Source organism: Phytophthora sojae (assembly GCF_000149755.1).
Source record: "Phytophthora sojae unplaced genomic scaffold PHYSOscaffold_2, whole genome shotgun sequence".
Lineage (NCBI taxonomy): Eukaryota > Oomycota > Peronosporomycetes > Peronosporales > Peronosporaceae > Phytophthora > Phytophthora sojae.
The window spans coordinates 4859459-4875201 of record NW_009258116.1 but is presented as its reverse complement, the minus strand read 5'-3'; the positions used below and the strand labels follow the sequence as shown (position 1 = coordinate 4875201).

Sequence of the window (15743 nt, the reverse complement as noted above, 5' to 3'; positions counted from 1 at the left end):
CATGAACCAGCTTACAGCATGGAACATCCCAGTGCTCAATCTACGCGGCCAAGGATACGACGGGGCAGCTAATATGTCGGGGGACTACATAGGACTCCAAGCAAGAGTGTGTGGAGAATGTCCGTACGCATATTACGTGCACTGCTTCGCACACAGGTTGAACCTGGCCATTGTGTGTGCAGCCAAAAAAAATGTTTCGGTGGTAGAATGTTTTGATGTTGTGCAAAACATTCATACTACGTGTGGTGCCTCTTGCAAACGGAATGGTATGTTAATGGACACAGCGCGTGACGAGAAGGACAAACTACTGAGAGAGGGCGCTCTGGAGACTGGCCAGGGGCTGAATCAGCTATGAACACAGAGGCGCTTAGTCCTACGCGATGGAATTGTCGTGTGAGGGCCCTAATTCGCGTTAGATCCCTATGGATGCCGATCTCTAACGTGCTTCGAACGGTAGCTAGTGATGCTGTCGATCCTCAAAAGCGAGCTGATGCTGCTGGAACTCTCGACAAAATGTGGACTTTTCAATTCGTTTTTCACGTAGAAGTTCTCATTACTGTGCTCGGGAAACTTAACGTGCTATCGCAATATCTGCAAAAAATGATATGGACGTCGCCTCTGCTGCATTGTTAGCGGTGCGAATTCAAGAAGAGCTGTAGCAAATGATTGATACGCCTATGCGCAGTGAGGCTGAGAACAGTTTCACTGCTGTATGGATTAGGTGTGTTGGTTTCTGTAGCACACTGCCAGCTAGTGGGGGGATGTTGGTGCCTGCAATAAAGGCGCCGTGGTTTCGGCGAGGATCGCGACACTGAGGCAAAGGGAAACGTGATGTCCCTGGTGCAGACAACGATACTCAGCAAACCCAAGAACAACATTTCTACGAAGATGTGTACTTGCCGGTTGTAAAAAGCATTCTTCAGGAGCTAAAAATTCGATTTGGTGTAGATGTTCTTGGTTTTATGGGTCTGTGCGGTGGTCTAAGCCCCAAAAACAATTTTTCAAGCTGGAATCCCAACGATATCAGACGCATTGCAATGGACTATTACCCCAACGACTTCAATAGGCAGTTCCAAGCGGTGTTTGATCAAGCTGTCCACTTTGGTGCTATCGCTCGACGTGATCATCGCTTCAAAGGGCTCAAGTCCTTGGGTGACTTGAGTGCAGCGATGGTGGCTACAGACATGAAGAGGGTTTTCCCGATCTTGTATCGGCTGCTACAGCTCGTGTGTGTTCTGCCTGTGTCAACTGCAAGCACCGAACGATCATTGTCTACAATGAAGCGGGTGAAGATACGACTACGAACTACGCTGGGCGATGAATTGATGTCGCATCTCTTGCTACTTTCAATTGAGCGCGACTTATCTGGAGCCATCAACAGAGATGATGCAATTGATCGATTTGGCACCATCACCGAGCGCCGCATTGACATTTAATGCATTAATACACGTAAGCACTTAGTTAAATTGTCTTCCACCAATCCGGGGGGTGGGCACGCCCCCCCCCCTAATCGTGCCTAGTTACGCCCCTGGGTCCGGAGTTCAAATCCCACCAAGGACAAAAAATGGAAGAAGAATAAATTGATATACTCTCCAATCCAATATCTCATCACAATCACTCAACAATAATTACCTCTGATACCCAATTCACCCAAGGAAGATCAACAATTCAGTTTCCCAAGAGCGTATAACCAGCAATAACCAGTTAATCAACTCATCAGTTTTTACCTGTCCTCTGTCCAATTGAGACCACCACCCCGGGTCTAAGAAATAGTACCAATATTATCGTAGCTAAGATATGAGTACATTTATACCAACCAAAGTTGCTGAGCTGGATTCGAAGCTCAAACGAGCTGAAAATGTGCGCCAAGTTCAGAGGTCAATATAAAGCGCGTCTCTAATGAAGTTTGCTGCCTCTACAAATGCAACGCGAATGTGCACCATTTTTGTTTCGCAGTACTAGACTACGACTCGTAGTCTACGAGTGTAGTGTTCGTAGTACTAAACGATCACTTGAAAATGACTCATACATGTATTTTCAAGCACACTTTTGTACATTCAGATTAAGGCCCCTGTGGCCGACCCCATCTACGAAAATAAAAAAGCAACGAGCACTTTAACTGCACTCATCGAAAGTACCTTAACTAAAGCGCCGCTTGTCACGTGACTTAGGCATCATTGCGTCACATGTCAATTTTGCGACTACGCTCTGAGTGATCGTTGGTGGCAGCCACAACAAATGTGTTCTGGTCTTCCTTTGAGCAGATGTACCTGAAGCTGTACTTGCAGAAAGACCTGAGTCGGCACGACTGCAGTCGAATAAATAATAAACTTTTACTCAATGAGGTTCACAATACCGGGGTTTAAGTTTCCAATTTGCCACAGAGAGGCGAGTGTAACGGACGACCGGAGGGAAACTCGGCCCAGGCACTCCGGCGCGTGCGATCTGCCGATCGCCACGTGACTGCACCAGGATCAAGACGAGAACGGAGAAATGCAGAACAACAACGAAATGGCCCACGTCCGGCCTCAAGAAGATCAAGATCAAAGGAGACAGAGTACAGATATTAAAAAGAGATCAAGACTCCGCTCGAAGCCCGAGTCAACAAGAGCGAGAGAAGACGAAGAGAAGCATCTATTTTGGAACACGAAGAAAATGAAACTACCCAAAGAGAAACCAAGTGACAGAGGTCGCAAACAACAAGAATCTACGACGACTACACCTTGCGACGAGAAAGAACCGAAGAAACTCAGCAAAATGCCGACACCTGCCTCGCCTAAGCCCCGTGTTAGAGGCAGCCCACGGAAGGTGACGACGGAAGCGACATGTGTGCGGAAGCAAGGGAAGGTGACGGCAGGAGAAGTTCGCAAAGCAGCAGTGAAACCCCGAGACGGAGGAGCATTTCAACTAGAAGGACTGCGGCCACGTGACGAGGGAACTACGGAAAACACGGTCCAACCGACGCTAGGAAGCTACGAGCAAAGCGGGGACGTGGACATGAACGCGGGCCTCAACACAGACGACAACGGCGCTGATCAAGAGGATGAAATGATGCAGGAGGAGCAACGTGACACCGGAAACGGAGACAGGGCCATCGAAGGAGAAGCAGTGCTCGATCATTACCACTCGGAAGCAGAGTGGGTGGCATTCGAAGAAAGTTTCAAGTCTACGCAGCTGATGCTAGCGTTCTCCATCGACGAGACGTCGACCTTCGTGGAAACGCTTGGGCCTGTGGGAATCATGGAGCTGGCCCCTGGCATTGTCCAAGTGTGCGGATCGCACGGGACCCAGTTCAGTGATAAGCTTATCCCGACCAGCCAGCCAGCAGAAGAACTGATTGCAACACCGGTTATCAACAACCGGGCACTTTGGAAGTTCTTGCGCAAAGGATACATGAAAGTGCATGGCGTCACCGTGTGGGTGGAGCCGTACTACCCCGAGAAGGGGTCACCAACCTTGATATTTTGCAGATCGAGTACAGGAACCCGAATCCGGTATCGGCGGTGGATCTACACAAACTACTGCAGAGGTGTGGGGCGTTTGAGGGTATCGCGGTATCGCACGGACGGAAGCAAGGGCGTGCGCTCAAATGGCCTGCGATTTCCTGCATCAACAAGACTACTGAAAGCCCAAGAACACAGGTCCCGGAGTACGCTTTCCGACTGATGTTTGCGAACGTATCGACATGTACAAGGCCTGGTTGGCGCACGACTGGGAGACTGTGCGTGATATTCAACACGGGTCAACGATCACGCTGAAGCCAATTAAGAGCGTCCAGTGGGACTACCAGCGCGAGATGATGGTGCGACCGAGGGCTGCCTCGGAACGTGCAAGGATGGAATGTCGTCTTCACCTGTATGGTATTCAGCCAGAGCTCAAAGCATGAGTGATAGAGACTACACTGGTAGGTCTGGGATTTGATGGTGCGCGAGTAACATGCCCTCCAGGACGACGATCGGGGGACATTGACCTAGCAACCGCTAAAGACACTACCCGACTGTATGAAATGTTCAACTTCAAACAATCCAAGCGGCTTATGATTGGCAACATCCGCATGTTTGTGAACCGAGTCAACCCGGATGGCCGTCACCTCTGCTTCGGGTGTGACCGCCCAGGACACTTCCAACGAACCTGCTCAAAGATACAATCACTAGACTGGAACGGGGGCCACCAGCGCCGGAGCGATCAAGAGCAGTATCAAGCTCGTAGGTTTGGTCGAGGACCAGCACGAAGCTCCCCCGGATCCCATGCATCTCCGCAGCATGGGCACATCAAGTACAACGGTCGGTCGAGTAGCGAAGGAGGAAGCAGTGAACGATCAGTTACGTTGAGAGAGCGTCTCGAGGCAGAGAGACTCGAGTCGCATGGACAACTCGTACCCGGAAACAGCGGGCGCTCGCTTACTCTGAGAGAGCGTCTCGATGCAAACAGACTTGAGTCGCACGGGCAACTCGTACCCGGGAGCATGATGCCAATGATCAAGTCGTTAATCGCGGCCGAAGTACGCGAACAGTCCCAACTCGTGCGGAGGGACATACAAATCGAGCTTGCTCGTCACACCCAAGAACTCAACACTAAGCTGGATGCCCACGATACGGCGATAGCAGAAATGAGAGCCTCGCAGCAAGAAACCTCCTCGGACATCAAGGCGCTCTTGCTGCAGATCGGGCAGTCGATGAATATTCCGAATTTTGGCGGTGGGGGTCTCGAGAGCGGTACAGGCTCCCGCCAATAACACACCGCACAAAACGATTTGCTGGATGGAGGTATCTGTTCCTAATTCTACTTGTAGCACTAAGCGTGGTCCCAACGGTAGTGGCTGTACATCCTGAGGCAAGGTCAGTGGGGGTGATTGCAACCACAACAATTGACCAGGTGCAGGTTTATTCTTCGGACGACGCGGAAAATTCAGAGCAAGAAGATCGCAGATTAATAACACTAGAGCCAGATCGGCCAAACTCCACCCGGCATCACCGCGGACGGCGTAGGCGTGCATGGAACCCAATCGTGGAACGTGGGCAGTATAGTGCCGAAGGCGGCGAACATGCCGTCCGTGAGGAGATCTTGCAAAGGGAACATTTTGCAGAACACTACATAGGGGACCAGGGCACCGTGCGCGAGGGCAACGCAGACCTGGATATCCGCGTTGCCACCGCGAACATTAGCAAGGGCACATGGAGTAAGATGGAAGAAATTAGAGTGTGGTTTATAGCAAATTCCGTTGACTTCCTGGTACTTTCAGACGCTGGAATCCAGGGCGCCCAAGAACGATTTGTATGGAGTAGATCACGTGATGGAGCGGCAGCCCCAACCTTAATGTTGGTTAGAAATGATCGGGTTGCAATCGTCATGGATAAAAAACGGTGGCAGTCGCGCTGGAGGAAAAGCTGCACTGCATACTCGCAGTCGGGCCGGTCACTGAGCATGCACTTCCGACTGGGGGGCAACACGGATCTTACCATCATAGGAACCTATTGCCCGGATAGCCCACATCGTAACCCAGAGGAGACACGGCGTGAGCGCTCCTGGATCGAACGGCAAGCTCAGATAGCGGAACAAAGTGGCAACATCTGTGTATTAGCGGGCGACTTCAACACTTACCCAGACGAAGACCTTGATCGGGACGGGGTGGGCCAGCGAGAGACGGCTGCAAGGGTTGCGAGTGATTAATTTCGATTGTGGACTCAAACTAATAGCATCGTGTCGACTTTCAAACACCGCCACAGTACGTCTCAGCGCTTCACATACCAAAATGGGGGGAAAAATCGGCGCTAGACGACATCTACATTTCAAGACGGCACTCACATCAGATACGAGAAAGTGGCATATGGCTGTACTCGCTCAATAAAGGGGACCATGTCGGCACACCATTCGTGTGCATCGCGTTGGACCGTACTCAGCAGTGCAGACGGCGGCTTCGCAATGTTCAAGCGGTTAAAGTGCTGAATATGAAGAATAGAAGTAAAAGCGACTTTGATGACTTTCGGATTGCAATGGAGGATAACCTGTCAACAGGAAGAATGTGTCTGACGGAACCGCTAGATGCCCTGCACAACACGGATGATGACAACACGCGCCAGTGGCTGGATAAAGCGATTCGCAACCTGTACACGTGCACGTACCAGACAGCAAAAGATCTGTGGGGCGAGAGAAGTCAGTGTCAGCAAGCTATCGACCGCGCGGTTAGTGTGAAACGCACGGTACGGTGCACAGGTCAGTGGCGGGCAGTGCGACGCCTTCAGAGTGCCACAGGGACGACATTGGACCAGCTGCAGAGAGCGTACCGCAAAGTGCAGTGGCCGAAGTGGGTGCTCTTCTGACACGAGGCGGTCCCCAGAAAATTGCCGACGATGTGCCGTCAGCTCTGTGACCTGGAGTTTGTATCGGATGCTGATTGGTGGATGACTTGGATACGGCGCGGCTGTATCCGTGTGACATGGATGGCGACTGTGGGAGAGAAGTGATTTCTCGGGATGAATCCAGCGTCTGACCGCAGATGGGCCCAACTGGCTGGAAGTGTGAATCCTGGGAGTGCACGCCCATAATTTCAGAGAACATTCAGTCCAGCCGCGGACTTTCCCTTACGATGAGTGCCTAAAGTCTGGCGGAAAATGTCTCTGGAGAATGTATCCCAGAGTACGCCTCATCTTGCTGTGGCTCAGAGTGCCCCAGAGGATCAAATTACCCTGAGAATCAACCCACTACTACCATGATCATGCGCAGGAGGCCGCTAAACCCACTAAAAGTGTGGCTTTGAGGAGATACACACGAGTCTGCACTGCAGCAGACTTGTTACCCAGAGTGCCGCACGGAAAACCTAGAGTGCCGCACGATGACCCAGAGTTCAAATCCCTGAGTGCAGGTGACCCAGAGTTCCAAAGATGATTCCCTGGGTTTGGACCATAAATCCAGACTCTCTATACTGAACTTAAGTGTTTCCCGAGCCAACACCCAAGAATCCCCACAGTTCCCCAAGATTCCTCAGAATTCCCAGGATTTCAGAAGATGACCCTGAGTGTCACCTGGTTTTCAGGGATTCGAGTCAGTTCGAAGCCAGTCTGCAATCAAAATGATGCGTGACCTTGAAGAACCGTCATGGATGCACAGACTGGATACTTTCGAGGAGTCGAGAGGGAGTCCTGTACCATACTAAACCAAGTCTAAGGACCCACAATTGGCACTTTCGACGCCGTGCGACAATGGATTCGCAAGCCGATCGCAAGATTGGACCGCTGATCCCAAGGTATACTCAAGACAAGACATTTTGACCCCAAGCATAGTGAACATAAGATATTTGCCCGAAGAAGAGAGAGAGAGAAGTAGCTGATAAAAACCAAACAGAGTTCCTTTTACCCTGTACTGCGCAAGTGACTTCGGCCAAGCCTGCCGACGGAAATCCGGAGGACCCGAGACTACGACCGCGGGACGCTAAGGGCACATCAACGGCGAAGGACAGCCGTCTGTGTGGGCTCCATCAAACTCAAGTCCAGTTAGGTGGTGACCAGCGACGGCCTTGAGCTTCCTGGGGTGATCCATCTATTCCATATCCTAGTTGGGTCACTTGCTGTGCTCGTGGTAGCCCATTTCATATTATTCCAGAGGGTATTCTGGGGTGCTAGGTAGTCGCCTCCAGGATTTTGTATTGACTGCTTGTGTGAAGGGAAGGTAACTGATAGTGATTGTATTTTCCTCCTTTATTGGAGGTGGTGCGCGTTTGTGTGAGTCTCAGGGGAGCTAGGCCCCTGAATTTCAGACTCGAGTGAGCCTAGTGTGTGTGTGTGACCCACCGTCCAAGGGTCCAAAAGAATAAGTGACGGCTAGTTGTAGTGTTTGTATACTCTGTATTTGTTGGTTTTATCGAGCTAGGAGGGCATTTGGGTAAGGTGTCTTCTGAGTTCCAAGTCCCAGAGTTGACTGAAATCCTGGACCCTGAATTCGTGATATTCTGGGTTTCAAGGGATCTGATTCTCTGGGTTTGCCTTTTGGTGTGGAGGTGCGTTCTGAAGTAGACGTGCGCTCCCGCACTTCTTCGAGGCTACATTTACAACCGGTGGAGTGCCGTTCCGTCGAAGACAAACGAGCCGACAGGGACTACACAAGGTACCCACGCCAACCAAGGAGTGTGATTCTCAGGGTTTAAAGCTTTGCGGCTGCGAATCTCTGGGTCTATCTTCTTGCTGTTGACTCTCAAGTCGATTCTCTGGGTCTACCCCTGGGGAACAGTCTTGGGCTGCGCTATACGAACCCCCCTGGGCGACAAAGGTTTCATCGGCCTCGCCTCAGCTGGTGCGCGTGCCCGGATTCGATTGTCGAGGATTTCACCGGAATCAAGTGTTGAAGAAGTGTTGAGTACCCGTCAACTTCAAGCTACCAAGATGCCTGGAGGACGAGGGGCGAAGAAGAGTGGACGCGGTGACGGAGGACGCGGTGAGGCGTCACGTCAGTCGCGTCGTGTTCAAGGTATGGAGCCTGAGGAGCATAAGGACCTGGAAATAGTCGTCCGCGACGCTCGGAAGGCGAAGAAGGCTGCTTGCGAGAGCGAGGCAGTGCAAGGTGGGGGCGTCGAGGCGTCTGCAGTCCAAGGTCAGCCTGCCGCTGGATCGCAAACTCAGGAGGAAGAAGTTTCCCCTGGGTTCCAAGGTTCGACGGAGGTGAATTCTGGGTCGCGGATTCCTGAAGTCCCAGAGGAACACACCCGCGAGGGTGGTGCTCAGGCGTCTGAGGGAGGCGCCAATGCGGTTGAGCCTCCGGAGGTGATTGACTTGGTCTCATCTTCGGACGAGTCTGTTGTGGAAGTGAAGTCGGAGCCCGTGCGAGCAAAGGAGGAGGCGAAGACTCAGAGTTCCAAGGTGAATTCTGGGTTCGCACCACCTGAACCCAGAGTTTCAGCGCCAAGTTCGCAGGCGGCACCCAGGAAGACGCCTGAAAGCGACATCCGGGAAGCTGCTGCGCCTGCTCCGGAATCGGGAGCAGCGGCGTTGGACGCCGGGAGCATGGTGCTGTACGTTCGACGTGAAGTTCGACGCTGGGAAGAGGTGAATCCTGGGAAGGTGACGCCGCCAAGTGTCGTTTATGAGTGGCCGACTCCGAAACCGGATGCCAACTCGTACTTCGCGGCCGCATACGCAACGGGAGACTACCTCAAGTGGCGTTTGTCTCTGGAGAATCAAGATGAAGCCTGGATCTCTGAGTTTCACCTCGCCCGGTGGGGCGTCGGAACTGCTCAGGACCTCATGGCGACTACGATTCCCCAGAGTATCATGACCACCCGCGAATGCGTCGCCATTCTGCAGACTCTGTTCTTCGAAGCCGGATTTGAGTTTGCCAATTTGATCCCTGGCTGGTCTTCGACGCGTGCTTCCAGGATTCCAGAAAGTCTGGTGCGCTCTGTCATGGAGGAAACCTAGAATTTCATCGCTGTGGAACTGGTCGAGTGGAGATTGGTGATAGCTGGTGTGCCTTTCAAGGTAAACTCCGAAGATCACGCCGCACCAAGCGCCCAAGAGCAAGCACCAAGACTGGACTACCACAAGGAAGATGGAGACGGTGATCTATTGATGACGGACTACGATGCGGATCTACTGAGCCGACAGTTTGTCCTGAGATTCAGAGTCACTGGACTCCGGATTTCACGGAGCCCACGAGGGTCGAGTGATGGTGAGCCACGATCCAAGCGTACTCAGCATGTACCGCCTCGGCCACAAGTCCCGTCAACGCCATCCGCGCTGTCTACACCGTCGCTGTCCTCTCTTCCAGCGTACAAGTCTTCGACTGGTGCCTCGCTTCAGAATTCCACTCCCCTGAATTCCATGTCCAATGGACGTGATTCTCTGGAGGCGGAAGCCAAGGACGCTACCCCAGGCGCGGTGCCAAGTGTCATCGGTACCTCGCGCGCTTCGGATGAGAGTACTGCCTCGGGCGTTCAAACGTCTTATGGTAGCTCTTCGTCTTCGTCGATGATGTCGCTTGGACAACGAGTTGGAGCTCTAGCGCTTGTGGCCCAGAGTGCCGGTGGCTTTGCAGCTGCCGGTGATCTTGGATTTCAGGTCACGCGGACAGTCATCCCGTCGCGTATTGTGTCAGTCGACCAAGATGACGTTTAGATGGCATCGTCGGTGCACTCTGACGCAGAGATCGCACCCAGGAAGGCCGGTCTCCCCAGGATTTCAGCCACGACTCCCGAGCCGAAACTCAGGGTTTCTGCCCCGATTGCTGGATTTGGTGGTCCAAGGGATGTCAGCGCCGATGAGCGGAGTCAACACCAGAGCTCTAAGAGCGAGGTGCGCTCTCGACGCTCGACGAAATCCAGAAAATCATCTGCGTCGAGCCGCTCGAGTGGATCCAGGAATCTTGGGTCAGTTTCGTCCGTGTCCGCGAGGTCTGGGCCCGCCCAAATCGAGCTGAACGTCTTGCGACAACAGCAGGAGTGGCAGGCCCGCATGGAACAGGAGCAACGCGAGTTTCTCGCCAGAGAACGCCTGGATGCCTTGCAGCGCGAGCGCCTCAGGGAACAACGTGACCTGGACGCGCGTCGCCAGATCCAGGAACTTACGGATCGCTTGGTCCACGCTGAGATCGCCCGAGGAGAAGCGGAACGGCGTGCGCAGGACGTGGAGGCTCGCCAGATCCAGAGTTCCACTGAAACTCAGGGGATGACCCAGAGTATCACGGAAGCTGTACGTCTTGAGCGTGAGCGCCTGGATGCCGCCTACGCCGAGCGCTGGCAACAGCACGAAGCCGAAGCCGACTCGGAGCGCGCGCGCTGGGTTTCCCAGACCTACGCCGGTTGGAAGGAACAAATGTCAACTATGGAGCAGAAGGTCCAAGAACTTGAGGCGGAGAAAGAGCGAGAGCGGGAGTCTTCCGAGAATATCCAGCGCTTCCAAGCCGGCCAAGTGCGCGACCTTCGTGCAACATTGGCCCAAGTTCAAGCGCGTCGCGCAACCGTCGCCCCTGATTTGGCAACAAATGTGAGGTCGTCAGTGGCTCAGAACCCTGAAGTTGCAACCCGACCCCAAGAATCCAGTGGCGTAATCAACGGAATCGCAAGTGTCACAGGCCAGAGACGGGAGACAGCTGATCCGAAGAACACGTCCGAAGTCGCCGCCTCCCAGCTAAGAGCGACCCTCGCGCAGACTCCCGCCGACACTTCCGGCAGAATCGCGCGCGTCAAGCGGGGATATGGCGCTACGGAGACCAAGGTGACGCAGGATGTCAAGCTCGAGCCTGTGTCTCTGGGGAAGACGTCGGATCCCAGGAGAACAGCGACCTCTAAGGCCTCGCAGGACTCTAAAGCAGACTCCAAGCGCTCTGCACCCAAGAAACACCGGCAGAAGAAGAAGAAGCGTCAGGATGTCAATCCACCCTCGGACTCAGACCCAAGCTCCGATTCCAGCGACGATGACTCGTCCTCTGAGAGTTCGGATGACAGTTCGGACGGGAACCCTGGGGTTAACCTGATGACGGCCTCTACGGCTCAAGCTGGCACTACGCTCCTGACGTTCAGACCGTACATCAACTCGAATACTCTGGGTGAGTTCGATACTAAGGCGTCACTCAGGGAACGCGTGCATTGGTGGGAGCGTTTTGCGAACATGGCGGCTCAGGGAGGTTGGTCTACGAAGATGCGAATTCAGGAACTCAAGTTGAAACTCTCGGGAGCTGCGCGTGACTGGTTCAACCAGTTGCCCAAACACACTCAGCGTGACTGGAAGGAGTTGGCGTCTGCATTCAGGAAGAAGTACTGCAAAGCGCGCTCGTCGTACTCTGAACGTTACTTCACGATGGAGATGAAGAACTCAGAGAGCGCCCTGGATTTCTTTTATCGTCTGAATTCCGCCGCTGGGAAGGCTGACATTGACTTTCGCAAGTCTTCGAAGCGCCTGGAGAAACATATCCGGAGGTTCGTCACGAAACTCAGGGACACGCGCCTCAAGACGTCGCTGCAGGGCCAGAGATTCAGGAGTATCGCTGATCTAGAGTACGCTCTGGAACAGGACGAAGATGTCTGGAGCCGCAGCGACCATGATGCTCCGCCACCCAGAGTTCGTGACTTTCGTGCCGACAATATTCCTCAGGGACGTTTCAAGCCGAAGCGACAAGGACGTGCGTATGTGACTAGGGGCGATGTCTCTGACTCTGAGCCAGACGAAGACCCTGAAATTCACGCGCGTTTCCAGGAAATCACGGACGAACCCAGAGTTTCAGCCCGAAGTGCGAGCGCGAATTCAGGGTCAACTCGTGAGATCTCTGGAGAAGAAGCTTCTACGCCTAGCGCTGGGAGTCTGGCGAGTATGAAGGGTGCCAAGTGGACTCAGACGCTGACGAACGAGGTCTATCGCGTGATGGATAACATGGGATGGCGTCCACCGAACGCCCAACCAGGACCGAACGCGAACTCTGGATTCCGTTCCCCTCGCCGCGAAAACCCGAATTGGGACAAGTTCTGCGAGAAGTGCGGCAAGTGGGGGCACCCAGAGGAAAACTGCTGGAAAGACGTGAAGTGTGATCGCTCCCTGGAAGTGGGTCATCCGACTCACTTGTGTCGCGCGCAACCGTGCGAGAACTGTGGCAAACTGCATCTCGGGAAACCGTGTGAAGACTGGAAGACACTGGAAGCTGTGAAAAAACTCGCCCGCCAAGGTGCACTGAAGGACATGCCGAGCCAAATCCTGGATAAACTCCTGGATGGCGAAGCAAACTCTGGGAGGCCGTCAAACCAATAAGCCCGCTGGGTGGGGACCCAGTACGCGCCGGGCTGAAGAAGGCCCCAGAGTTATGTGTTCTAGTGTATGTAGGCCCGGAGCTGAGAACAAGAACCCAAGATAACCAACAATGCATGACTACTTTGACTCAGGATTTCATGACTTCCCCTGAAAACCAGCATCCTGAACAAGCGAACTCTGGGTCGGTGAACTCTGAAGAAATTGTGGAGTACAAGCTGAACCCTGGAGAGCGCTACGGATGGTGGGAAAACAATGATCCTGACCCAAAGAAACGTGATGTGGCGATGGTGCATGGTGCTGTGAACGACTGCCGGACGAGAGTTCTCCTGGATACCGGTGCGACTGTGAATATTGTGAGCTTCGACTAAGCGCGTAAGCTCGGACTCACACTCAAGTCGCACAAGCAAACCAAGGTGTCTGGCATGGGAGGCGTTCCGACGTACATCGGTGCCAGTGCTCAGGTGAAGATTACTCTCGGTTCGAGGGTGATATATCTCCTGGATGTCTGGATTGCTAACATCGGCGAAGGGATCGAAGTTCTTCTGGGTATGAGTTTCATGTTTGCAGCTGGAGTGAGGATCAGTGTTCGCGAAGGTCTCGCGACACTTCCGGATGAAGAGGCGATGATGATGTGTGGATGGATTCCAGAGGATCGCCTGGGTGTCGACATGCCCGTGGAAACCACAGGTAGTTGGTATCTGGCCCCTGGGGAATCCAAGGTGGTGAAGATCTCGTATGGACCGACGAACCCACAGCGTGAGGTTGTGTGGGTAGGACGAGGTGACCGCTGGGTAATGCACCTGATTTACGCTGCGAGATCCTGGCCGGTCGCCGTGAAGGTAGTCAACATCTCGGACAAGGACGTCTGGATTCACAACAGAACGCCAGTCGCCCGAATTGTGGAGTACGGCTTCTTCCCACGTGCCGGACGCTTTGTGCGCCCTGGTTCGTTTGCGTATCGGGAGTGGCAGACGCTTATTCTGGAGAGTGTTCAGTCGCGTGAGGGCAGACTTCGGGCGGAACGCCTGGCTGCGCTTAAGCCATCCTGTGTCGAGACCCCAGAGTATCAGTGGCCTACGAAGATTCTGCCGCGACCTGCAAAGGGCCCCGACATGGCACTGCTTGCCTCGATTCTCAGGAAACCGAAGCCTCGTCGCGTGCGCTTCGCTGAAGACGCTGCAACTCAGACTGAAGGAGTGCCTCCTGAAGACCCTCCTGAACTCCGAGAAGTTGCTGTTGATACGAGTGACTTGGGTGACGTTCTGAAGGAGGCGGTGACCGATGTTGCCTCGCAGACTGTCGGAACCCCAGAGGGCATGAGTCCTGAAGGTGATACGGCCGCTGAAACCTTGAGTTTACAGGTTGAAGTTGGCAGTGATTCTCAGGGTCAGTGGTGCGACGAAGGTGATTCTCTGGGATTCGATGTGGATGACGACGATTCTCAGGGTGCTGTTGAAGACTACTGGGATATCCCGATCTCAGGGATGCCGGGAACTCCGTTGGAGAAGCTGAAGCAGGAATATGAGCGCTGCATGCGACTTTCGACAGAGGACCTCGACTACGAGCCTGCGGTCTACATACGTGAAGGAAGTGAGTTGCTCTCTCAGTTGCGTGACCAGTTGGTTATGCTTCCTGAGATGCGTGACTTGACCCCTGAGTGCAAGATCGAGGAGGCAGATGTTGGAGTCCCTGGGAAAACGACGCCCGAGATGGAAGACCAAGTGAGGCGAATTCTGGAGTATCATCGGAAGATCTTCTTGGGAGACGGCAATGCAGCTCCCCCACCTGCCCGTGGAGTGGTTTGTGACCTGGATGTAGGCGACGCTAAACCTGTTGCCCAGCGTCCAAGGTCCATTGCACCACACCTGTGGACTAAGGTGTATGAACTTCTGAAGAAGCTTCTGGAGAACGGGCTGATCGAGACTTCTACGTCCCCCTGGGCATCTCCAATCGTGATCGTCCTCAAGAAGAATGGCGTCGACATCCGGATGTGCATCGACTATCGCGTGGTGAATGGCTTCATCAAGCTCTCACACTATCCGCTGCCGCTTATTGATGATCTTTTGATTGGCTTTGAGTCGGCGATGTGGTTTATGAGCTTGGACATGGCGAGTGGTTTCTGGGCTATCAAGATGACCGAGAGAGCCAAGTTGATCTCTGCGTTCGTCTGTCCCTATGGGCACTACCAGTGGGTCAGGATGCCGTTTGGCCTCAAGAACGCGCCGCTGATCTACCAGGCAGTTCTCAATAACTGTCTGTGGGGATTTCTGCGGCTTTCCCCTGAGGAAGAAGCTGAGGTCGACCAAGATGTCTTGGACTTTTGGGGGTTGAACTCTGGGGAACCCAGAGTTTCAGGTGAAAATGCACCGCGACTTTCAGTGTTGACGGATGAGATGACTGTTTTTCAGCGTAACATCCCGGCTCCCTCTCAGATGGGCCCTGTCCTGGGTCGAAGCTCGTATATCGACGACATCGCCCACGGTGCGCCTACTTGGGAGCAGCTGTGCCAGGATCTGAACGCGCTGCTCTTCCGATTACGTTACTGGAATATCTCTGTGAGTCTTCCCAAGAGCGAATTCGGGAAGTTGTCCATTCCGTACCTCTCTCACGAGATTAGTGCTGAGGGCATCCGAGCGACCCCTAAAATCGCGAAGGGGGTCCAAGACTTGCCGTTCCCGACGACACTGAAAGGCGTCCAGAGTTTCATGGGGAGTCTGAATTACTACAACAAGTTCATTGAAGATCTACCCGTGATCGCGGCCGTCCTGTACGAGCTAACTGAGGAACAAGTGAAATCCAGGAGAGACCTGTCGAGATCCCAGGAAGCCTTTGAAATCCTGAAGCGCAAGATCGTTTCGACTCCGTTGCTCAGACATCCAGATCGTTCAAGGCCCTTCATGATTATTCCCCACGTAAACCCGTGGGCAGCATCCGCTGTGTTGGGCCAGGAGTACGACGGGATTGTGCACCCGGTTCGATTCACAGGTCGCGTCTTGAATGACGCTGAGCTGCGGTATC

General features: G+C 53.6%; 3 protein-coding genes across 3 annotated transcripts; 2 read left to right on the top strand and 1 right to left on the bottom strand.

Annotated features, from left to right (window-relative positions):
- Positions 1 to 2511: 2511 nt before the first annotated feature.
- On the top strand, positions 2512 to 5670 carry PHYSODRAFT_296427 (hypothetical protein; the record flags this gene model as incomplete). Its single annotated transcript, XM_009521287.1, has 5 exons — positions 2512 to 3529; positions 3642 to 3827; positions 3869 to 3904; positions 3948 to 4715; positions 4793 to 5670. 5 exons carry the CDS (start codon positions 2512 to 2514, stop codon positions 5668 to 5670), a joined length of 2886 nt encoding a protein of 961 aa, XP_009519582.1.
- Positions 5671 to 8375: 2705 nt separating this feature from the next.
- Positions 8376 to 9407, top strand: PHYSODRAFT_485673 (hypothetical protein; the record flags this gene model as incomplete). Its single annotated transcript, XM_009521286.1, has 1 exon — positions 8376 to 9407. The coding sequence occupies one exon, from the start codon at positions 8376 to 8378 to the stop codon at positions 9405 to 9407; it is 1032 nt and encodes a 343-aa protein (XP_009519581.1).
- Positions 9408 to 10355: 948 nt separating this feature from the next.
- Positions 10356 to 10766, bottom strand: PHYSODRAFT_482561 (hypothetical protein; the record flags this gene model as incomplete). The annotated part of the gene is made up of 1 exon (XM_009521285.1): positions 10356 to 10766. A coding segment is annotated over one exon (411 nt), but the record flags the coding sequence as incomplete, so codon positions are not given.
- Positions 10767 to 15743: the final 4977 nt, after the last annotated feature.